The following is a 26,490-nucleotide window of genomic DNA, read 5'->3' as shown; positions in this document are numbered from 1 at the left end:
CATCCATGCCCGAGGCAGGATTCGAACCTGCGACCGTAGCAGTCGCGCGGTTCCGGACTGAGCGCCTAGAACCGCTAGACCACCGCGGCCGGCTGACTTAAAAAAATAAAAATAGAAAAGCGGGCTTACCATTCCAGGATTAAACAGCCTGGAAGCTGCTTCTTTGAGGTTAGTACATCGTCTATAGTATTCTCTGCAAACAGCAACAACGTTTCTAACACAAAATACAAGAAAAATATATCGCCATATTCAGCAATTGTAGATAAACACGATATACATGTATAATACAGTATAACTGGCCAAGCAAATCATAATCGCTGATTAAAATTTCAGTTACGTCAACCCAAAGCTCGACTCCAGCATTTGAACTTCCAAACAAAACTGAAGCCAGACAAGTAAACTCGAGGTACTAACACGCAAAATGAAAATTCTCTGTGTAACGAGCTCCACCTCTGAAACTACGTTATGTAGAGTGTTGCCTCAGAATTGGTGTATACTACCACTTCCTAAAATATTTAGTCTTCCTCCTGAGACTCCCTGTATATGTATTATGGAGTATGAGCGTTACACATGCACTGCTGTCAACACATTAAAATAGTGGCGACATATCATGAGAGCACACTTACACGCAGGAAAAAAGACGCGCGAGGAAGTAATTGTCAAAATGAGACCGAAACTGGTACGTATAATGTACATGTACGGACAAACACATTATTACAGTTTCAGAATGGTGTATGATTTATGTAAGAGAAAGAGTTTCACAATGTGAGCAGGTCAATAACACATTGATCCACCTCTGGCCCTTAAGCAAGCAGTTATTCGTCCCATAATTGCATTGATGAAGTAGTTGGATGTCCCCTAGGAGGGTATCGTGCCCAATTCTGTCCAATTGGTGCGTTAGATAACCAAAATCCCAAGATGGTCGGATGGTCCTGACCATAATCCTCCAGTTGTTCTCAACTGGGAAGAGTTCAGGTGACCTTGTTGGGCTAGATAGGGTTTAGCAGCCTGAAGACAAACAGAACGGATTCTCGACATGTGCAGCCTGGCATTACCTTGCTAAAATATAAGTCCAGTACGGCTTACCTTGAAGGCCAACAAAAAGGGGTGTAAGATATCGTCGGCGTACCACTGTGCTGTAAGGGTGAAGCGGATAACAACCAAAGTGACCCTACTACGAAATGAAATGGCCTTCCAAATTATCACTCCTGGTTATCGGGCCGCACGGCGGGCAACATCCAGCGTCTCCAGACACGTCATCCCTGGTCATCGGTGGAAGCGCACTCATCCCTGAAGACATTTCTACTCCAGTCAATGAGAGTGCAGGCCGAAGACATGTCTGAAGATGTCCCAGACAGCGGTGGAACATAAACCTGACTATAGCCTACCCTACGGACCGGCCAGCAGTCTCTACCGCTTGCCTTTGTGCTTGACTGGTAAGGTCGTCAGATCTCTCCGCAATTGAGAACGTTTGGAGAATTGTGGGCAGTGCCCTCTAATCATCGCCGTAATTTGACGACCTATCCCTCCAATTGAACAGAATTTGGCATGATACCCCTCAGGAGAACATCCAACAACTCTGTCAGTAAAGGCCAAGCCAAGCAACTGCTTGCAAATGGGCCGTAAGGGCCACCGCGTCATTGAGTTGCTCAATGTGTGAAGCTCTTCCTCTTGAGCTAATCATCCAGTTTTCCTGAAATTATAATCGTTTGTTTGTCTGTACATGTACATCGTATTAACCGATTTCCGTTCCATTCAGATAATTTCTTTGTAGAACGTCTTTTTTGTCTTAGAGTGTATGTGTCGAGAGCATATAAGTTAAGCAGGCCATAATAGTAGCTACGCAGCCACTTTCACCAAAAGAAAAAAAAAAAAACAGAGAATGCATCGAGGAACCAGAGCAAGCGTCCAACATGAACCTCGAGGAGGGTCAGAGCCTGTTACCTACTGGGTTTCCAAGTTATTGCAGGCCGTACTAGCGGAGTTGCCTTACTGCGTGTCCTGAACACCTATTCCTGGCAATAAGCGTCGGATATCCCATCTTCTCATTCCTGTCATCCAATCAACAAACAGTTATACTAGGACACAGAGACATTTTCAACTGGTTGGAAAGGCACCAATTATGTATAGGATATATGGTTTTTAAATTGCATAACATGACTAATTAGTGCTTGGCGTAAATTTCTCTGGCTGAATGCTTGAGATTTCGTTTGCGGGTTACATGCACTTATTCTTTATTTTCTATATGACCTGATATAGCTGATTAGTGCGGGGAGTAGATTTCGGAGTCAAATGCTTGAGTTCGACATTTTCATTGCGGGGGCAGGGGTATATTTTTCTTTATTTTCCACACTGTGTAGCGTGGCCAGCTGGTGCACTGCATCGATTTCGGAATCAGAACGTTCTGGTTCGAATTTAGATTCCCAAGGTAGGCGAATAGTTTCTTCAAGTTTTAGAGTACGGAATATGTCCAATGTTATGTAGATTTCTGCGCCTGAGTACTCTACTTCGAGCTTTTTCGTCCGGACGTAGGTGTTATATATTCTCTCTTCTCCCGGCTTTGTCATATGGCCGATTAGATAGTGGGTGAAATTTCCACGTTAGATTTCTGGAGTTCGAGAATTCAATTCTTGCTGAAGGTAGAGCGTTTATTTCTTTTCTAGTTCGCATGGTACAGTCTATTCTAGTGTAAGATAAGTTTTGCGTCTGAATGCTCACCTCTGGGATTTCTATTGAGGGTGTAGGATTTTTAGTTTATACGCTTGATTCCACGATACGTACGGGCAGTTAATGCTGGGAGTCAACTGACGCGTCTGAACGCTCTAGTTCAAGATTTTGATTTCATGAAGAGCTGCATTCTTTACTTAGTTTTCTAAACTACATGATATAGGAGACCAGAGTGTGACGTGGATTTGTGAGTCCAAATTCACGAGTTTGAGATTTCGTTTTCGGTTGGAAATATTATTTTTTATTGATATACACTCCTGGAAATGGAAAAAAGAACACATTGACACCGGTGTGTCAGACCCACCATACTTGCTCCGGACACTGCGAGAGGGCTGTACAAGCAATTATCACACGCACGGCACAGCGGACACACCAGGAACCGCGGTGTTGGCCGTCGAATGGCGCTAGCTGCGCAGCATTTGTGCACCGCCGCCGTCAGTGTCAGCCAGTTTGCCGTGGCATACGGAGCTCCATCGCAGTCTTTAACACTGGTAGCATGCCGCGACAGCGTGGACGTGAACCGTATGTGCAGGTGACGGACTTTGAGCGAGAGCGTATAGTGGGCATGCGGGAGGCCGGATGGACGTACCGCCGAATTGCTCCACACGTGGGGCGTGAGGTCTCCACAGTACATCGATGTTGTCGCCAGTGGTCGGCGGAAGGTGCACGTGCCCGTCGACCTGGGACCGGACCGCAGCGACGCACGGATGAACGCCAAGACCGTAGGATCCTATGCAGTGCCGTAGGGAACCGCACCGCCACTTCTCAGCAAATTAGGGACACTGTTGCTCCTGGGGTATCGGCGAGGACCATTCGCAACCGTCTCCATGAAGCTGGGCTACGGTCCCGCACACCGTTAGGCCGTCATCCGCTCACGCCCCAACATCGTACAGCCCGCCTCCAGTGGTGTCGCGACAGGCGTTAATGGAGGGACGAATGGAGACTTCAGCGATGAGAGTCGCTTCTGCCTTGGTGCCAATGATGGTCGTATGCGTGTTTGGCGCCGTGCAGTTGAGCGCCACAATGAGGACTGCATACGACCGAGGCACAGAGGGCCAACACCCGGCATCATGGTGTGGGGAGCGATCTCCTACACTGGCCGTACACCTCTAGTGATCGTCGAGGGGACACTGAATAGTGCACGGTACATCCAAACCGTCATCGAACCCATCGTTCTACCATTCCTAGACCGGCAAGGGAACTTGCTGTTCCAACAGGACAATGCACGCCCGCATGTATCCCATGCCTCCCAACGTGCTCTAGAAGGTGTATGTTAACTACCCTGGCCAGCAAGATCTCCGGATCTGTCCCCCATTGAGCATGTATGGGAATGGATGAAGCGTCGTCTCACGCGGTCTGCACGTCCAGCACGAACGCTGGTCCAACTTAGGCGCCAGGTGGAAATGGCATGGCAAGCCGTTCCACAGGACTATATCCAGCATCTCTATGATCGTCTCCATGGGAGAATAGCAGTCTGCACTGCTGGGAAAGGTGGATATGCACTGTACTAGTGCCGACATTGTGCATGCTCTGTTGCCTGTGTCTATGTGCCTGTGGTTCTGTCAGTGTGATCATGTGATGTATCTGACCCCAGGAATGTGTCAATAAAGTTTCCCCTTCCTGGGATAATGAATTCACGGTGTTTTCATTTCAATTTCCTGGAGCGTACTTGACTGCGGTTACTGCATGGGGTAGATTTATGTGTCTGAATGCTCCATTTAGGGATTTCGTATCCGGGTGACTATTTTCTTCATTTTCTTTACTTTCGAAGCTCGGTGACATGTTAGATTTGTGCCTGGGTAGATCTTTGCGTCTGAACTGTCGAGAAAAACGTTTCTTTTGTGTGTGTAGGTGTACATTTTTCGTAATGTCCTTTACTGCACGATATGGCCTGTTAGTTCATGCGGTAGGATAAGTTACCGTATCAGGACCTTGGGTTTAGAGAATTCGATTCTGCGTGCAGTTGTAGTTTTTCCGTCTTTCTAGATGGTATAATACGGCCGATTAGTGTGTCTGATAGCTATGTGCGATTTGTGTCAGAATATTCAATTTCTGGATTACGATTCTCGTTGAAAGTGTATTGTTTTCTTTATTTTCTAAACTTTATGATATGGGTATTTAGGGTAAGGGGTAGCTTTCTGAGTCTGAATTCGCCGAGTTCCTGGTTTCTTTTGCGGGTATAGGTGAATACTTTTCATAATGTTCTTGAGTGCATGACATGCATATTAGGTGCGTGGGGTGGATTTCTCGATCATTGTGCTAGAGTTCGAGAATTCGATTCCAGGTATAAGCATAATTTTTATTTAGTTTCTAGACTACATGATCATACCGATTGGGGTGTGGGGTAGATTTCTCGCGTGTTCAACGGTCGAGTTATATTCCAGATGAATGTCTTCGTATTTCCAGATTTTTATACTGTATTATATCATCGATTCCTGCGTCAGAATGCTCGAGTTCGATATTTCTATTCTGTGTGTAGGCATATATTTTTTTATTTATTTTCTAGATTGCTTGATACAGCCGACTTCTTCATCGGATGGATTTCTACGTCGGATTGGTCGAGTTCGTCATTGTGTATTGTGTATACCTTTATTAATTTTCTAGTCCGTATGATTCGGACGATTACTGCATATAATATATTTCTGCATCTCATTGCACGAGTTCAGGATTTTGATTCTGGGTGTTGGTGTAATCCTTTTGCTAGGCAGCGTGATATGATATCTAAGTGCCTATCGTTAAACGACATTAGCGGCACGTCTTACAAATAACTCGTTCAGTATTATTAATACTAACGCAGAGAAGAGTACAATTCTTTAGTATTATTCCACTCTTAAAGGAGTATTTTGCCTTAAATGTTTACTAAATTGTCCTCCATGCACTGCACACGACCACGCTTTCACGTGCAATATAAGCACTGTTACGTTTTCTTCTGCTATACCTAGTCAGCAGAGTATAAATAAATACTGACTATAGGCCTCTCCTTTATTATCTTTAAACTTTTTATCCTAGGTAGTTCCCCTGCAGCTACGCAGATCACTTAGTTTATATTCACTGTTTCACGCTATCAAATACATGTGACCCAGTTTATGAGTCCCCACAGTGAAAGGTTTTGCAGTCCTTTCTGACAAATGACAGGCAATTAGTTTTTATTGATTGTTACTCTTCATGAATATTTCTCACATGTATGATCAATAAATTATTATATTCAGTGTTCAAAATACTGAGAGGTCAGGTATTCTTTGAGAAAAAGGTATACTACAGTTTTATTGGGCAGACTGAAATTAGTCTTTGGTTTTCATCGCTCTACTTGAGCAGCACGGCTGAGATTTTGTGAATGAATAATTATCACACAACACACGTGATCCCAATGTAAGCGAATTGCCTTTCTTTGACGATGATTTTCTTAGTGTGAGTATGCAAATAACTGCGCTGTGGCGTCCGAGTGCCTGAATTTTGCTTCACCATGCACATAAAACGGTAACCAAAAACCACGTATGGCAACCCAGACGGAGTTTCTCTACAACAACATCTAAAACATAAAGAAGTGCTTTCACACATAGAGGAGAATTTTAGAATCATGTAATAAGAAAGCTCAATCTTTTCAAGGTCAAGAGTTGGTAAGCCGACTGTTGAACGCTACAATGTGAAAGGTGGATCACTTCCTGAACGTGGATGATCTTCCACCTCTGATATTTACTTCTGTCGGCAGGGGCGATGGCCAAGCTGGATGAGTCCGTGGGGCGAGTGGTGACGGCGCTGGAGCGACGTGGCATGCTGGAGAACTCCGTCATCGTCTTCTCCTCAGACAACGGAGCGCCCACGATCGGCGAATACCCCAACTGGGGCTCCAATTACCCTTTTAGAGGAGTAAGTACGTTGGTGCAGTGCCGTACATTCCATTTTTTATAACTTTGAGTCGTCGAAAGCACATTTCGGTGGCTCTCAGGCACTTGAGATTCTTCATCTTTGACATTTCATAGTTCTTTAAGCATGCATTCAGAAATTCATCTCTATTACCTCTATGGTTCCGCCAATGTATTTTAGTTTCTGCGTACTGCATACTTATTACGAGGTACTCAAGCAAGATGGCACTGTGCTGTAGACTGTTGTCAACCAACCAAATGGACGTTCTTGATTACAACGCCTTCTTTTCTGTTCTCGAGAGCTGACTTCGAGAATTCGAGTATCTTAGCTGAGCACATGACCTGTTCTGTCACATAGCACACCACAACAACACCATCTGTAGATGGTTCCAATAAAGGAACTTGGTTCCAGGGTTTTTGTCCGTTTACGTTTGTTTACCCCCCTCCCCATCCCCCACCCTGAACCATGGACCTTGCCGTTGGTGGGGAGGCTTGCGTGCCTCAGCGAGACAGAAGGCCGTACCGCAGGTGCAACCACAACGGAGGGGTATCTGTTGAGAGGCCAGACAAACGTTTGGTTCCTGAAGAGGGGCCTTTTCAGTAGTTGCAGGGGCAACAGTCCGTATGATTGACTGATCTGGCCTTGCAACACTAACCAAAACGGCCTTGCTGTGCTGGTACTGCGAAGGGCTGAAAGCTAGGTGAAACTACAGACTTAATTTTTCCCGAGGGCATGCAGCTTTTCAGTAAGGTTAAATGATGATGGCGTCCTCTTGGGTAAAATAGTCCGGAGTTAAAATAGCCCCCATTAGGATCTCCGGGCTGGGACTGCTCAGGAGGACGTCGTTATCAGGAGAAAGGAAACTGGCGTTCTACGGATCGGAGCGTGGAATGTCAGATCCCTTAATCGGGCAGGTAGGTTAGAAAATTTAAAAAAGGAAACGGATAGGTTGAAGTTAGATATAGTGGGAATGAGTGAAGCTCGGTGGCAGGAGGAACAAGACTTTTGGTCAGGTGAGCACAGGGTTATAAATACAAAATTAAAGTAGGGGTAATGCAGGAGTAGGTTTAATAATGAATAAAAAATATGAGTGCGGGTAAGCTACTGCAAACAGCATAGTGAACGCATTATTGTGGCCAAGATAGACAGGAAGCCCATGAACACTACAGTAGTACAAGTTTATATGCCAACTAGCTGTGCAGACGATGAAGAAATTGATGAAATGTATAATGAGATAAAGGAAATTTTTGAGGTAGTGAACGGAGACGAAAATTTAATAGTCATGGGTGACTGGAATTCGAGAGTAGGAAAAGGGAGAGAAGGAAACATAGTGGGTGAATATGGATTGGGGGAGAGAAATGAAAGAGCAAGCCGTCTAGTAGAATTTTGCACAGAGCATAACTGAATCATAGCTAACACTTGGTTCAAGAATCATAAAAGAATGTTGTATACATGGAAGAATCCTGGAGATACTAGAAGGTAAGAGATAGATTATATAATAGTAAGACAGAGATTTAGGAACCAGGTTTTAAATTGTAAGACATTTCCAGGGGCAGATGTGGACTCTGACCACAATCTATTGGTTATGAACTGCAGATTAAAACTGAAGGAACTGCAAAAAGGTGGGAATTTAAGGAAATGGGACCTGGATAAACTGACTAAACCAGAGGCTGTACAGAGTTTCAGGGAGAGCATAAGTGGTCAACTGACAGGAATGGGGGAAAGAAGTACAGTAGGAGATGAATAGGTAGCTTTCAGGGATGAAGTAGTGAAGGCAGCAGAGGATCAAGTAGGTAAAAAGACGAGGGCGAGTAGAAATCTTTGGATAACAGAAGCAATATTGAATTTAATTGATGAAAGGAGAAAATATAAAAACGCAGTAAATGAAGCATTCAAATCGGAATACAACCGTCTCAAAAATGAGATCAACAGGAAGTGCAAAATGTTTAATAAGTCACAGCTGCAAAATACTAACGCGAATAATTTACAGACGAATGGAAAAACTGGTAGAAACCGTTCTCGGCGAGGATCAGTTTGGAACACGTGAGGCAATACTGACCCTACGACTTATCTTAGAAAATAGATTAAGGAAAGGCAAAACTACATTTCTAGCATTTGTAGAAGTAGAGAAAGCTTTTGACAATGTTGACTGGAATACTCTATTTCAAATTCTGAAGATGGCAGGGGTAAAATACAGGGAGAGAAAGAATATTTACAATTTGTACAGAAACCAGGTGGCAGTTATAAGAGTCGAGAGACATGAAAGGGAAGCAGTGGTTGGGAAGGGAGCGAGACAGGGTTGTAGCCTGTCTCCGATGTTATTCAATCTGTATATTGAGCAAACAGTAAAGGAAACAAAATAATAATTCGGAGTAGGTATTAAAGTCCATGAAGAAGAAATAAAAATGTTGAGGTTCGCCGATGACATTGTAATTCTGTCAGAGAAAACAAAGGACTTGGAAGAGCAGTTGAATGGAATGGACAGTGTCCTGAAAGTAGGGTATAAAATGAACATCAACAAAAGCAAAACAAGGACAATGGAATATAGTCTAATTAAGGCGGGTGATGCTGAGGCAATTTGATTAGGATATGAGACACTTAAAGTAGTAAAGGAGTTTTGCTATTTGGGGAGCAAAATAACTGATGATGGTCGAAGTAGAGAGGATATGAAATGTAGACTGGCAATGGCAAGGAAAGCGTTTTTGAAGAAGAGACATTTTTTAACATCGAGTATAGATTTATGTGTCAGGAAGTCGTTTCTGAAAGTATTTGTATGGAGTGAATCCATGTATGGAAGTGAAACATGGACGATAAATAGTTTAGACAAGAAGAGAATAGAAGCTTTCGAAATGTGGTGCTACAGAAGAATGCTGAAGATTAGATGTATAGATCACATAACTAATGAGGAGGTATTGAATAGAATTGGGGAGAAGAGGAGTTTGTGGCACAACTTGACAAGAAGAAGGGAGCGGTTGGTAGGACATGTTCTGAGGCATCAAGTCATCGCAAATTTAGCATTGCAGGGCACCGTGGAGGGTAAAAATCGTAGAGGAGACCAAGAGATGAATACACTAAGCAGATTCAGATGGATGTAGGTTGTAGCAGGTACTGGGAGATGAAGAAGCTTGCACAGGATAGAGTAGCCTGCAGAGCTGCATCAAACCAGTCTCAGGACTGAAGACAACAACAACAACAACAACAACAACAACAACAACTGCTTTATTTTGGAACGGGATTCGGGAAAAGACTCACATTTGGTTCAAATGGTTCAAATGGCTGTGAGCACTATGGGCCTTAACTTCTGAAGTCATCAGTCCCCTGGAACTTAGAACTACTTAAACCTAACTAACCTAAGGACATCACAAACATCCATGCCCTAGGCAGAATTCCAACCTGCGACCGTAGCGGTAGCGCGATTCCAGACTGTAGCGCCTAGAACCGATTGTCCACCCCGGCCATTCTTCAGTTATTAATTATTTACATATTCCATTATGTGATGTGGAAAGTTATACTTACAAACTCTTTTTTCAGAAGAAAACATTGAAACGAAATATGTTTTCCAATACATTGTATTATGAAATGGACTTCGCTCAAAATTTTTCCAGACAACGACCTTGCCGCAGTGGTAACACCGGTTCTCGTTCGATCACCACAGCTAAGTGCTGTCGGCTGGGGTAGCACGTGGGTTGGTGACCATCCCGTCTGCCGACCGCTGTTGGCAAGCGGGAAGCACAAAGCCCTTGTGAGGCAATCTGAGGAGCTACTTGATAGAGAAGTAGCAGTTTCGGTCTAGGAAACTGACATACGGCCGAGTGAACGGTGTGCTGACCACTTGCCCCTCCATATGCGGCTCCAGTGATGTATGTGGACTGAAAGGATGACTCGGCGGCCTGTCGATAACATTGGGCCTTTCATAGCCTGTTCGGCAGGAGTTTAGTTGCCATTTCTTCCATCATTCCTCAAAGACGATTATGAAAACAGAAATATTTTCAAGGCGAATTGTGATTAGGCTCTGAGCACCTATGGGACTTAACATTTGACGTCATCAGTCCGCTAGACTTAGAACTACTTAAACCTAACCAGCATAAGGGCATCACACACATCCGTGCTCGAGGCAGGATTCGAGCCTGCGACCGCAGCAGCTGCGCGATTCCGGAATGAAGCGCCTAGAACCGCTCGGCCACAGCGGCCATATACTGCGTGCTGATCGAAGCTATTGGCAACAAATTTAGCAGCACTACTCTCAATTGTTTCGACGTATTCCTTTAGTCCGGCCGGTGAGACCACACAAAATCGGGCAGGGTAGTGGATGTATGCGGGTTTTGCTACACTGAGCCCATTATTTTCTTTAGTTTGCAAACCAGCCAGTTGCCTTAGCTATCCTTGTGTGAACAAACTGACCACGTGGGTGCTTGTTTTGTTCATTTATCATGTAATTAAGGGTTCAAATGTCTCTGATTACCATGGGACTTAACTTCTGAGGTCATCAGTCCCCTAGAACTTAGAATTACTTAAACCTAACTAACCTAAGAACATCACACACATCCATGCCCGAGTTAGGATTCGAACCTGCGACCGTAGCGGTCGCGCGGTTCCAGACGGTAGCGCCTAGAACCGCTAGGCCACCCCGGCCGGCTTCATGTAATTAATGGGCAATAACTGTCATTATAAAAAAACATAATTTACATTCGAGATGACGGCCTAATGAGGCACTTAGGTACGTGTTTACACACGTGTTCAATACATTTAGCGTCAGGAGGTAAATGCCATTTTGATGCTGCTACTTTATGACCCAAAAAGTGGCATCTCCATACTCCTGTGCTGCTATTGGATTTTCCACCACTACCACCGTCCCACCCTTTCTTAGTTTCCCCTCAGCAGCCTTGGACTGTCATTTTTAATCTCTATATTGCTGTAGCAACGGCGCATTCTGTCATTTAAGGTGATATTGCAAATTTCCAACGTAGAATATCACACAGTGGTATGCGTCCAGTTTTAGCGAATTTGCGGCACCCGATACTAGTTTCTGCAACATAACATGCTATTTACGGTTTAGTGGATACTTTTTGTCGATTTTTTTCAAGAAGAAGTGCATTTCATCGCTATTTTACTGATTTTCCCCTCATCTTAAGATGAAACACGTAGGCATATGTTTCGTAACTAATTCCAATGATTTTTTAAGACGAGTCATATAAATATGCGTTTTCACCACTATTTTGTTGATTTTCCGGAAACACAAATAAAATACGTGGCTTCAAATGTTTAATACGTATCACCAGCAATATATGACTGTTTAGAGTTTTTAGTAAAGTAGTTGAAATGCTTTCGATTTTCTCTGCAAATATAGTCTTTTCAGCAACACACGATAGCAAGAACTTCGCAGCAGGCCTAAGTTTTCTTCTAACGAACTCATCCACCTGCACTGATGTAACTGTCACCTCATATAACACCATGAATGGTATGAATAGAAACGAGATATAGGTGAATCGACTTTAAGGTTTATTTAACTTGTAGATGAATAAATGTTGTAGATTCTAATACACCAAGGTGTATCTTGAATCTTGGTTTTCATGGACGGGCTAGATTTAAGCTCTGAATAAAGAGTAGAATCTAGTTTCCAAACTGAGATACATCTAGGTTATTCGTTCGAATGTGGTGCGGAATGCTAGCTCTAAAGCAATGTCCATCGGTCTGTGCCAAGGTGACGTTCGTGCAGATCAGACATGAGAAACATCATCAGATGCGAACGGATGTAAATAGATGGACTTTTTAACTGCTGAATTTATGCCACTACGTAATGAAGCACATAGAGGGGCGTTGACTGCCCGAAAACGGATGGAGGTACTTCTTCGCTGTGTGGGCGGTCCTGCGTTCAAAACTGGTGTGGCCGAGGATTTTGGAGTTAATCAAATAACAATAAGTGCAAAAGTGAACGATCATATGTATCATGTAATTTCACGTTGTGTTATCCATATTTTGAGCCAGCGTAAGTAGATTAAACAGATATACCTTAGTCTTTGCCAACCAAACGCCACCCAGTGGAGTGCTAATAAATTGTTGTTCCTATTTGTGTTGCCCACAGATCATCATTTATTTCTCATCTCGTTCAACTTTCATTGTTTGTCCTATTTTATGATCAATAAAGGCTTGCTATTTTGGTATAAAAGATTAATGCTGTGTTGATATATTATATCACCCATCAATAATTGACCACAATAATGACATGGCTACCATTTCGTTAAATTATTTCAGATACAGGGAAAAGTAATAACCTCCACTTCAGGCTAGCAGCAACAACGACTGTAAGAGAGCAGGACCAGTTTAGCAGACGTATACCCAAGAAGACAAATGAAAGGCTTAAAAGTTAAATTGATTGCTGTCAGGGTGTGAACTTGCAGTCTGCTGTAGTCTTTCAAATCGAACCGCAAGACCAGTGTAGTCTTGCAGACGCTTTTGTAACTCGTACTGTTTTAAGAATACAAGGTCCTTGAAGCTGCAGTAAAGACAGGTCCTCTATGCCTTCAGTTTCATATGCCACGAGGGTTGCCAGTGCAGGTCGAATGTGTGTTGAAGTTGTCGGTTTTCTTGTCGCCGGATCAAGAGCTGGGTGTGTACCTGCATATAATATTTCTCTCTGATCTCTGCCTTTAGCAGCGCTTGATATGTAATTGGCATCACCCGAAATAGCTCCTGGAATCTCTGAAAACAGAATTTCCTTCCTGGGAGAAAAATACAGGTAAATCTATTTTCCAATGTTTAATTTTAATCTGTTTATTTCCTGTTGCCTTGAAATCAGTTTTCTATCTGACTCTTCGTATTAGTGAGCAGGTTATAAACCTGCGTAGCAATGTATTGTTTGCCAGCTCCGTGGGAGTGTGCCTGTGCTTTAGTATTCGATACATAACTCTTCTCTCACCCTACTTTCGTTGACAATCAACGAATAGTGCTTTGATAACTGTGGTCTTTTCCGTATCTTCATTTTCAGTAGAAGGCATGTCGATAATTGGCTCTTAAACAAGCACGACCTTATCCTAACGATCCTTTGCGAGCCACTAACGTTTCTTATGAGTGCGATGGGTAGAGAGGGTAGGGGGAGGGGGCAGACACAGAATCTCTCCAGTTTGCCACTAAGAGGTGAAAGCTGACTTACAGTGAGAAAGAAGATGCATCCTACCCTTGGATTGTATCAAGCAAAGTAGAATCTAATTTAACATTCCGACTGAGAAACCTATACGTATCTTCTAATATTTCACATCACAAGTAGTCGGCCCTAAATTTAGACCCTAGAGACTACTAAGTAGATTCTGTCTTTTATTCACATCATTATATATGGTTAGAACAGCTGGAAAGCTTCTGCAGGGAAGGGTAAATGTTGTATTCGTGAATCCCGGACTAGATCGGCAGACCGTTAGGTTTCTGCATCTGTTCATCACTTCCGGTTCGCACCTGTCAAAGGTGCATCGCATTTTGGTATTTCCTGGAGATAAATGCTACGATAGTGTGCACATTGCTATAACGTCTGTGTTTAAGCAAATACCGTACTTGCAGTGCTCCATTAGTAACATGTAAAACAATAACTTTCCGTAGTCTGCGCAGTGATCCCTATTGTATCACGAAACATACTCTGTCTTTGCAGTGGACAGCATTTGTGTCTGTTTACCTGCCATGCATCAGTCGATCTGTCTGTTGCCAGGGTTCGGATTACTTCTTTGACGATTCGTGCAAATGTATCTATGCCCAACATATGTATTACACTTCTACTTTCTACACATGCTTACTGTTAGGCATTTTACTGCAGTTAATACTTCTGCTGACAATGTAGGGGATTTCTAGTCCAATTAGTGGGAAATAGATTTATTTAAATTCATGTCAGCTACCAGACCCACCACAGCACTTCCGGCCTGCTTGTACACACTTCACCACCTGCGAACATCAAACATCTAAAATAATTATGCTGCAAGCCGCTGTAAAGTGCATGGTGGATGTACATCACACCACTAATATCGATTGCCCTTGCAACCCACTCTCACGCACTGATCGAGTGAAAAGTGACTATCTGTATAACTCCTTACTTACACTAATACTCCTTTATGTTCTGTGGGAAATTCGTCGTCTTTCCCAGAGATTTTTTTCCTGTTAGATATTCGAATGGTGTTTGCCATTACACGATCCTAGCACCATCCGCATGATGCGTTTGCCTCACGGATCAGCCATTTAACACGACAAGATGTGGATTCACATAATTGGTAGGCAACCATTATTTAGTACTGTGCTGTTCAATTGATGTCACTGTTCACCAGCAAATACAATGTATCTCCGAGTTCGTCTATGCCTCTGACTGTCAAGATAGTTGGTGGCAATGGCCCCGAAGCTATAGTTGAAATTGAGAAAGTATAGTGAGGTACGAATTTGGAGCTCGTTCAATTAGTGTGGGAGAAGCTGGGTGGCTAACTGAGATATATCAATGGTCAGTTAACAGCAAACTACGGTACATTCTCTGTTGTCATTCCTGTCTTCAACAGCAACAGTGGATCAGTACTTATAGCTTTCGGTGTTGCTATGTTAAAATTTACTGCTGAGTCACCGCAGGACATGTTTCTAAGACACCAGAGAGCCGTGTTTACGTTGTTTGCAGAAATCAGTACTTGCTGCAGAGGAGCGATAGTACATCTGTGATACTGTCTACTCTAAGATAGCGGAAGCATTGACTTGGAGATGCGCTGTTTGTGATTCCGGTCAATCAGTCATTGTAAGACCTACAAAAGTTCAATACAGGATAACGTACCTACTAGAAAAGGTTTTGGATGCTGTAAATAAAGGACTCAAAGCTTAAAAAAAAAACGATTACTTATGAAATTGTTCGCACTGTTTCCAAATGGCTGTCACTCTTACTTAAGTACAGTAATGTTGTATCCATGTGTATGTGAGTATCCGTGTTTGTGGTACTCCTTATCGTCCTTAATCATTACTCCATTAAATCTACAGTCTTCCACGCCATACACGAACATATAGACTCCCCCCTGACATCGAAATGTATTTGTATACAAAGAATTACTCAGTCATCCAACACAGCAAAGCAGTCAGACGTATATGTAACATAGTTTCCAAATATCCATCAGTGATATTTGTGTACAGTGATGCTGTCTGGTACTCCCTCCCACTACAAACAAATGTTCCAATAAAATTGCTGTCTTCCATGGCATATATGTGCATACATACTCGCTCCTGATTTCGAAATGGGATTTGCTTATGAAGAAAATACTCGGTCATTCAGCAGAGCAATGGAACCAGATGTGTGTAACATAGTTTCTAGATGTCTGTTGGTGCTATTTAAGTACAGCGATGCTGTGTAACGTACTCCCTGCCAGCAGTAACTAGTGTTCCATTAAAACTGAAGTCTTCCATACAATTAACATTCCATACTGGTGTTTGCAATGTACTCTCGTATCACTAGCTGTTAGTACATTTAGTCAAGATCTAACTCTAACATCCCATTGCCATAGTTATAAGTCAGAGCTTAAAACTGATGTTCTTTTTAGCAGAGGTAGATGTAAATATTTCTGCCAGATGTTAAGCATCTGTTAAATAATCTCGCATTTTATACATGAGCAAAGAGTCATCTAGAGATGACCACAGGGTTCCACTTCAGGGTCCCCATCGATTCCTTATTTAAGTGAATGGACTTCCATTCAACATTCAACAAGTAAAATTGGTTCTTTTTGCAAACGATACTAGTGTATACAAGAGTTTATGAATTATATTTTCCAAAGAAATGTTAAATGGTTCTCTGAAAATGGACTCCCCCTGAATATTCATTCAGTTGTGTACAGCTAATACAGTCATACCAACAACTACAGTAGCACTTGAGTATTAGTCAGTAAATAGGATAGAATGCTAAAAAGTATTGGGTTTACCCGTGGATGAAAACATGAACCGGAAAAATTACCTTTCTGAGCTTCTCGAACAATTAATTGCAACTTCTTTTACTCTTTGTATAATTTATAATCTTGAAAACAAACTTATCAGCGTCCAATATATTTCGCATATTTCCACTTACTAATGTCTTGCGCAATACTGTTCTGATGTAGCTCATCACTTAGAAAGAAAGTATTGATTGTACAAAAGCGAGCAGTAAGTATAATATGTGGTGTTCACCAGCGGACCTCATGTAAGTATCCCTCCAAGTAGCTAGGTGTTTAATTGTGCTGTCATAATACATATATTCGCTAATGAAATTCTTCGTAAATATTACATCACAATTCGAGAAGAATAGTGATGTTTATACTTACAGCACTGGGAATAATGATTTTATTACACATTTTTTAAAAGTGTCAGCAACTCTGGAAAAAAGTTTAAAATACAGCAACAATTTTTTTTTATCATTTACCCAATAACACAAAATGTCAGACAGGTAGCGAAGCAAGTTTTAAATCTGATTTAAATTTATTTCTCCTTAACTAGTGTTCTATTCCATTGACGAATTTCTATTTAATATCTCGTAGCCAAAGAAAAAATTTAAAGTAGTTGACCGCGTAGGACTAAAAATAATAGTGTGTTCATCAATATTGACATTATTCATGTATATACAGGGTGATCAAAAAATCTGTATAAATTTGAAAACTGAATAAATCACGGAATAATGTAGGTACAGAGGTACAAATTGACACACATGTTTGGAATTACATGGAGTTTTATTATAACCAAAAAAATAAAAAACATCAAAATATGTCCGAAAGAGGGTGCTTCATCTGTTCAAAATAGCAATAATTAGCATAAGAAAGTAAGACAAAGCAAAGATGATGTTCTTTACAGGAAACGCTCAATATGTCCGCCATCATTCCGCAACAATAGTGTAGTCGAGGAATAATGTTGCGAACAGCACCGTAAAGCATGTCCGGAGTTATGGTGAGGCATTGGCGTCGGATGTTGTCTTTCAGCATCCCTAGAGATGTCGATCGATCACGATACACTTGCTACTTCAGGTAACCCCAAAGCCAATAATCGCACGGCTGAGGTCTGGGGACTTGGGAGGCCAAGCATGACTAAAATGGCGTCTGAGCACACGATCATCACCAAACGACGCGCGTAAGAGATCTTCCACTTGTCTAGCAATATGGGGTGGAGCGCCATCCTGTATACACATCGTACGTTTCAGAAGGTTCTTTGTCAGCCAGACTGGGGATGATGCGATTCTGTAACATATCGGTGTACCTCTCACCCGTCACGGTAGCAGTTACAAAACCAGAATCCAGCAGTTCCTTGAAGAAAAAATGCCTGATAACGGTAGATGTGGTAAATCCAACCCATACCGTGACTTTCTCGTCGTGCAATGGAGTTTCCCCGACGGTTTTAGGATTTTAGGTAGCCCAAATTCTGCATTTGCAGGCGTTGACAGACTCTCGGAGTGTCATCTTCCGCCATCTTTTGTAACGCCCACACTGCAAATGCCCTCCGCTTCACTAAATCGCCAGGTACTTAACTAAATCGCCAGGTAGCATTCATGATGCCGATGGATTTTATATGGATAGCTTCGAAGGGTACGCTTCAGTGCCAACCCAAGAGTAGTGTATGGATTGCCGGTGCGACCTGCAACTTCACGAGCGCTGACTTCCCCGTGCATAGACGAACCCGCTACAGTCTCCATTTCTTCCTGGACTGTCTCAGCAGCATTACGCCTTGTGCTCGGTCGCCCACTACGGGATCTATCGTCTAAACAACCCGTGGTTTCGAACTTCGAAATCATTCTCGCCACAGCTGCATTTGTCAACGGACCTTTACCCGTTCGAATCCCCTTCCTATGGCGATAGGATTGTAACGCTCAACTAGCTGATAGTACAGCTCCACTAAAAGCGCCTTTTCAGGTAACGGCAACATGCTGCTACTGCTGGCGCATTTGATTCTCTCATTCCAGCTCCTTTTATATACGATTGTCATGCGCAGTCACTGGCGTTTTGCTGTCCAGCGCCATCTGTCGGACATTTTGTAAACCGTGTTTTTTTGTTCTAATAAATCCCCATGTCATTCCAAGCTTATCTGTCAATTTTTAACTCTCTATCTAAATTTTTTCGTGGTTTATTAAGTTTTCAAATTTATACTCACCTTTTGATCACCCGGTATATATCCTGTAAACAGGCTCGTTGCACATCATTTCCATAAAAGACTCGTTGAAACGGTCTATAGAAGATGTAAGTAATTAACTGAGTTGGACCATTCTGACTGTAGTTATATTCTCCAATGCTCAAGATACACTGAGACATTACAGCCTGTTTCATCCCATGCTGGGAGACAACTTGCTCACTGGCACGAGGTAAACTACTTTGCCATGTTCTAGTTTTTACGTGTGCTGTGCGGCCTGTTCACAGCTAAAGGAGACGCTTTGGGAGGGCGGGGTTCGTGTCGCGTCGCTGGTGTGGAGTCCGCTGCTGCAGAACACGCCCAGGGTGTCCCACCAGCTGATGCACATCACCGATTGGCTGCCCACGCTCTACTCTGCCGCCTGTGAGTACTCTGCCCGCTGCGCATCACGACTTTCCTTGTAGCACGTATTCTGTACTGTGGAACTTCTGCATGCGAATCCTAGATTTCAACAGCTATCGGTCACCTTGCAATTAACGTGGTACTGAATACTTTTTATGTCAAGCTCCCTCCCCCCCCCCCCCATTCTCAAAAACCCCGCTTCTAGTAGCTCTCAAATTACAAATGTTATACTTCTTGCTACACTTGCACACTTCCGTAAATATCTCCGTTTCGTTAGGGAGTCCGTACAGGACTGTATAAGAAGTGGACAGTATCACAGGCCGTCCTTTTACATCCGACACATACAGAGATTAAGACAACCCGTCCATGCATCATCTTAGTGAGTTATCGTTTAGGACTTTTTCCTACCTGTTTTGCTGCAAAGCTCTCGTAGTTGACATCCCTCGCAAACACAGTATCAGCGCCTACCTGTTTTGCTGCAAAGCTCTCGTAGTTGACATCCCTCCCAAACACACTATCAGCGCCATCGGATCCTCTGGCAAGTGCAGTTTTACTATATCGTGCAATTTCTAAGTGATGAAGCGCGAAGCTATATTACGTGAAGTAACGTTTGTGGATGCCCTGAAGGTGTGTTTATTTACGCAGACACGGCAATGTAATAATATATGCTACAATGTGTTGCTTATTAACTCAGAACTATCAGTTTGTTGAGAGCATGGTCTTAAGAAGGAACGAGACCTAAAGGCGTCCTATCGGCATGTGCCGACAATGGTGTGCAGTCTAGATATTGTACATAAAATCGCGAAACATCGTAACTGCTCACAAAACTTCGTTATCTTTAACATTATAAAGATTTTAAACATGGCTGAAACAGTAACTGTTGAAATTCTTCACGGTAAATGATCACAGCCAAAACAGTTTCAGGATAAAGATTCATTAAAATTCGTGACCACAGTTTCGGTATATTTAAATATAGCTTCATCAGAAGTAAAATACCTAAAATTGCATCCTGCAATGGAGATTTTAACTACTGACGACACCTTTGGCACAATTGTTTTGTTAATCTCCATTGCAAGGTGTAATTTTAGGTATCTTACTTCTGCGAAGTTATATTTAAATAAGCCGAAACCGTGGTCAAGAATTTTAATAAATCTTTATCCTGCAACTGCCCTGGCTGTCATCATTTACCGTGAACTTTTAACATTATCCTTTTGTTTATGGAAATGACTGCTTTCTTACATCGCAGTATTGTCGTAACAAAGTGTTTACAACCAGTAGGATTATCCTGATAGCTGTAGCGGAAAGAATGGCTTTTATATGTAAATATTTACTAAACAAAATTGTTTGCTTAATGCCACAATGGCTGTGGTGTCTCTACGTACCGTGCGCTGAAGTAACAGTCTATACTCAGAGCTAGACACAGTAAAAAAATGTTCAAATGTGTGTGACATCTTATGGGACTGCTAAGGACATCAGTCCCTAAGCCTACCAACTACTTAACCTAAATTATCCTAAGGGCAAACACACACAGCCATGCCCGAGGGAGGACTCGAACCTCCGCCGGGACCAACCTCACAGTCCATGACTGTAGCGCACGAGACCGTTCGGCTACTCCCGCGCGGCGCTAGCCACAGCACCGCATCCCCATCGTGCAGCGGGCAACGCCAGATGTTTCACTTGCTGCTTCAGATAGCGTGCAAACTGAATATTATGCCCTGTTACGCGTTCTGAGGTGCTGCCAGAGCTTATTGAATCCTACTGATATCTGAAAACCGCGATATCAAACGTAAACATGGAAAATAATGGAATAAAATATAATTTGAAAGCAAGGGGTACCTTACAGCACCACGGAAAATCCGCTCCGCTCCACAGCAGTTGCCTAAATGAAATATAATCGTCTGCTTCTGCACCTGACATATATTACGCTGCTGTACAGTGCTGTTGATCTTACTTGTGCAAGGTGATCTTCTGATCGCGATTGCAGGAAATGTGTATTCGTAAGGCAATATCGATCAAAACCTTACTTCAGTATCACTTTCATACAGAAATATACTGTGTAAAATGGCTCTATTTACGCTTTATGTTTAAAGTAGATGTTTCTTTAGAAAATCTTGTCGGTCACCATCCCGTGAAGCCTAACAAGTAATACAGAAAACTTGCTGAAGTAACATCAGACGTGGAACTTCCTTGTCGGACCTCGTCTCGATCTCGGGAGCTTCTCCATTCTCTGAAGAACTTCAGTGAAGTTTGTAAAGTCGGAAATGAGGTACTGGCGGAGGCAGAGTTGTGTGGAAGGATCGTGAGGCGTGCCTGGGTAGTTAAGTGTGTAGAGTACTTGCCTCCGAATAACGAAGGTCCCAAGTTCGATTCGGGATCCCTCACACAGTTTTTATCTGCCAGGAAGTTTCATAACAGAGCAGAGTCCACTGCAGAGTGAAAAATTCAACATCAGACACATTCTTCGAAATATCTATGCGCGAAAAATATTTATACTCAGCAGGATATTATGAAACCGCAACTTCCTGAACACGTGCATTTCGACAACTGCCATCCGTTAACCTACGCTACATTAAGTCCGCATCACGTGGCCACCATCTGAACACACCAAACCTTGTCAGCACGTGTTTAGAATGAAAGTCTGACACCACGAAATAATTGTCAACATAAGCTCCCGCATTAGATCGAACTACTCACAAAAATAAATTTGTCCAAGTTAATGCTAAGGTCCAGGTGGCTATCATGAAGCAGCTTCCAAACCGATGACACAATCAACCTTATGCGAAAACAGCGACTTGGAACATTATTGTTCTGTCCTAACGCTGTTACAGAATACGCTCCAAGACAAAAAGGCACCACGAAGGAGTTATCAGAATTGGACGGAAATCGATAGATGAGATGTATATTGGCAGGCAGAAGTAACAATTTCATTAAAAATAGATGAGTTATTCAACAGGAAGGGCTTCACCCAAACTGAGCAAGTCAGCAACGCTTTATTCCTCTTTTGGCTCTTATGCAAGCAAGTATTTGGCTTGGCATTGATTGATAGAGTTGTTGGATGTCCTCGTGAGAGATATCTTGCCCATACTTATTTTCAAAATAAAACTGCCTTTTCCTGGTTCTAGTTACTTTCTTTATCTCTTACGCGTTTCGCATTTTCCTTTTCTGAGACATCATCAGTGGGATCTACAACGATACAGCTTTGTTAGTTTTAGATTATTAAACAGTTCCCGTTGCGTTTTTTTGTAAAAATGTATTTACTTACTATTTGCTGATCTACATTTCCTCACATCTGTTCTGGAGGTAGCACTACTACTTTTATAACTACCATATAATCACAACTTTGTTACTAAATCCTGTTGAATGGCCAAGTACACATGCCAAGCAATTCATTATTCACACTAATAGATAAAGAAATAGAATAACGCTCCCAAAAAAGTATTAATGTGATAATTCTGTCCAATATAGTAATAATACAATCACTCATCCATGAACCCCATTTGAAACGAAAAGTCAAATTAGGTGTCTCCAAAGTTTAAAAAAAATGAAAAGAATGACTCTCCGGCTGTATCCTCTCTCTCACACGTGCTCATACAGAAGTTGTAGACATCAGGAAGAGAAGTTAGTCTCGAACATATACTTCATTAGGCTGGCAACAAATACATATACCAAGGAGGAAGAAACACGTGATGGAGTCGCAATATTTATGTTGTGAAAAGTAGTGTCCGGCGAAACTGTTCTATCGAGTGACGAAAGAGCAATACTACTCCACAAAAAAGTGTGAGAAACGTGGAGAACAGTGTGAGCAAGGTCAGAACACAAAGTTGTGATTATAGGGTAGTAATAAAAGTGATGGCGCGACCTCCAGACCAGATGTGAGGAAACGCAGGTCAGCAAATCGAATGTAATTACATTTTGACAAAAAATGGCGACGGTTTCTGTTTAATAATCTGTATCGTTGTAGATCCCACTGTGATGCCTTAGAAAAGGAAAAGGCGAAACGCGTGTGGGATAAAGAAAGCAGCTTGCAGCAGGAAAAGGCAGTTTTATTTACAAAACAAGTATTGATATGCTTGCTGCGGAAGATGGTGAGACAAACAAACGTGATATCCTGCCCATATCTGTGCAACTGTCATATTAGATCGTCAAACTTCCAAGCTGGCTTATTGGCCCTGCTCATAAGCTCCATATGTTCTCAATTTCTCAATTGTAGAGAGTTTGGGCAACCTTGCTGGCCATGGTAGATTTTGGTAATAACGAAACTCTCCTCCCTAGCTCCTGGAGGCGCGCATTATGTTGTTGAAATGTTACCACAGAATGGGTCGCCATGAAGGACAACAAAACGGGGAGTAGAATGTCGTCGGTGTACCGCTGTCCTGTAATTCTGCGGCAGATGAGAACCATTGGTGTCCTGCTACGAACAAAAATGGCACCCAAGGGCATTACTCCTGGTTGTCGAGCCATGTCGTAGGCGACGGTCAGGTTGGTATCCCACAGCTGTTCGAACAGTGTTCGGCCCGGAATGTCATTCCCTGGAGTAGAACTGTCTTCAGTGCTACGACACGCTTCCAAATGAGACCTAATGTCCTTGGAAGACGTGTCTGAAGACGTCCCAGACGGGATAGGCATCCACTGGCCACTGCCTGCAGAGTCTAAGTCCGTTATAAGCGCTTTACGTAACCAAGGTCACTCCGCTCTTTTATAAGCGGGCAGTGCACCCCAGCGGAACCATTCTGTTGTGAGCTCTACTTGCAACAGCGTTGAACCACTATGCCTCGTCGACGTGTGTGTCGTCATCGCCGCCACCGCATGCCCGTCTACAAACATATTATTAGCCTCGAGAATAAACTTGGAGGAAATGGAACTGCCCAAGCAGCTATTTTCAATGGACCTATTTTCTTTAGTGGCTGCAAGGTTGATTTTACTCTGGATGTCGCTACTGGAAATTCTGGTAGTGGTTGGTTTCCTCTAGCCATTGTTCATTGTGGAAACGCCTCCCTTCCTGGACTTGAATCTTTCGCCGATCGAGATGTCATCGCCTAAAAGACCTAGCGTTGTGAAATAGATCCCAAGACTCAAAGTAGACCTAGTTATGTATACATTAATATGTTATTTACATTGTATACACGCTCTTGTAGAAAAGTTAGTAATGGTGGGAAAATACGTATTTGGATGAAAGGACTTGGTGTACTTGCTGAAAATGTAACTGGAGTTACTACTTTGTACAATAATTATTAATAAATTTTGATCCTTGACCTCTGTAACCGGGGAGCGTACGTCACGAACCAGGGGCTCAAGGATGCAACAGTTTGAAAAAAATCGAAAGCATAGTGCCCTGCAGCGCGGGATTAGACAAGCGGTCTAAGAAACTGCAGTCATGGACTGTGCGGCTGGTACCGGCGGAGGTTCGAATCCTCCCTCGAGCATGGGTGTGTGTGTTTGTCCTTAGGATAACTTAGGTTAAGTAGTGTATAAGGGACTTACGACCTTAGCAGTTAAGTCCCACACATTTGAACATTTTTTGAACTACCAGTTCTCGTAAAGGAATATGGAATTCAAAGCCAGGCGAGGGCGAGTTTTACCGAGTGTAGCGACATCGTGCCTGCAGGTGGTGACGTATCCTCGCTGCCCCGTGACCTTGACGGCGTGGACCAATGGGAGGCGCTGGTAAAGGGCACGCTGTCCCGCCGCACGGAGCTGCTGCTCAACGCCGACGAGTCGAGTGAGACGGCCGCCGTCCGAGTCGGAGACTGGAAGCTCGTCGTAGGTGAGCAGTCTGTCCCTCTGCTGCCCATTAGTTTTTCACGTACATGGATACCATGCAAAATCACACTCAAGTGTCTGCCAGAGGGCTCATCCAAACTTCTTCCCAATAATACTCTCTTACTCGAAGAGTGATCGGAAGGAAACGAATCCCTATATCTTTCCGTGCGAGCTACGATTCCCCTAATTCTATTATGATGATCGTTTCTCCATATATAGGTCGGCGGCAACAAAATATTTTTATGCAGATTTACGGACTTCAATGCTTGGTTCTCAATTTTATACAGGGTAGGCTAATTCCCACTCGCCCATAAGACGCAATATGTGATATAAAAAAAAGTGAAGCAAGGAGAGGTACATAGCAGTCAGGCGCAACCCCACTTGCTGTAGGGAAGCGTCTCAGTGTCCCTCTTTCTACACAACTTCCGCGAATCTGTTGTATTGCAACGAAAATGCCCTGAAGATGACTATTTGTGACCGAACTCTAGATTTATGAGGATCATAAAATGTAAAGGTATCTATGAGATTTTGACGACTGCTGTGTACCTCTCCTTCATTAAAATCTATGGTCGCTGTGCACAACGGTCCCTGATGAAATTTAAGTTGGTTAAAAGTGAAGCATGCGGAAGAAGAAACTTCACCGGTTGATGCGGATCGAGACATATTTACAATGAAATTGTCAGTAAGGCCCCACATGTTATTATGCGCTTTCTCCCTCCGAGACTTTGATGCATTCACTGATTCGGTCGGGAAAGGTGTCATAAAACCACTCTATTCTCTCCTGAGATAATCCAGACCACAACTGTTGTAACTGGATGGTGATATCCTGGTTATAGTACTGTGACTGAACTGAAGTCCTAGTTGGTACCACACATGTTCTGTCAGCGACAGATCAGGGGATCTTGCTTAAGTACCACAGTATCACGCAGGCAGTACATAGACATACATGGCATGTGCCGAGGAGCATTGACCTGTTCAAAAATGCCAACACGATACTGTCATCTGAGGGAGAGTACATAGGGTGTAGAGTGTTTGAGAAATATCAGTGTGCCATCAGACTTGCCTTAATCACTAAGAGCCATCACCTGAAATGTACCCGATGGCATTAGCATTGCTTGTCCCTACAAAACATTGGTAGAATGAGACTTTTGCCTCATCCTCGACGACAATGGTCATCCAGGGTGGTGCGAAACGTGGTGGATCACTGAACAAAGTGCTACGTCGTTACTCATCTGTCAGTGCTTCTCGATCACGGCATAAGTCCTAACGCAGTACTTTGTGGTACGGTATCAAAGGCAGCCTATGAATGGAGCAGTAATTCCCTAGTCCGGTAACTGCTGCTCATGGACCAATGGTGCGAGACAGCAAGGAATATTGCAGGGAGGTTATTACTACACTAGTGGGCATTAAAACTGCTACACCACGAAGATGACGTGCTACAGACGTGAAATTTAACCGACAGGAAGAATATGCTGTGATATGCAAATGATTAGCTTTTCAGGGCACTCACACAAGGTTGGCGCCGGTGGCGACACCTACAACGTGCTGACATGAGGAAAGTTTCCAACCGATTTCTCATACACAAACAGCAATTCACTGGCGTTGCCTGGTGAAACGTTGTTGTGATGCCTCGTGTAAGGAGGAGAAATGCGTACCATAACG

General features: G+C 43.0%; 1 protein-coding gene across 1 annotated transcript in view; it reads left to right on the top strand.

Moving 5' to 3' along the window:
• LOC126355279 (arylsulfatase B-like) overlaps positions 1 to 26,490 on the top strand; it is a gene marked incomplete at its 5' end in the record, with an annotated part of 91,759 nt that overhangs the window by 48,298 nt on the left and 16,971 nt on the right. Inside the window, 3 exons of the mRNA XM_050005567.1 lie at positions 6,437 to 6,594; positions 18,954 to 19,089; positions 24,674 to 24,832. Coding sequence (XP_049861524.1) covers positions 6,437 to 6,594; positions 18,954 to 19,089; positions 24,674 to 24,832 — 453 coding nt within the window. The remainder of the gene's footprint in view (positions 1 to 6,436; positions 6,595 to 18,953; positions 19,090 to 24,673; positions 24,833 to 26,490) is intronic.

Source organism: Schistocerca gregaria, chromosome 3 (genome assembly GCF_023897955.1).
Source record: "Schistocerca gregaria isolate iqSchGreg1 chromosome 3, iqSchGreg1.2, whole genome shotgun sequence".
Lineage (NCBI taxonomy): Eukaryota > Metazoa > Arthropoda > Insecta > Orthoptera > Acrididae > Schistocerca > Schistocerca gregaria.
Note: the sequence above shows the minus strand (reverse complement) of the source record. Positions and strands in the feature narration are given on the sequence as shown.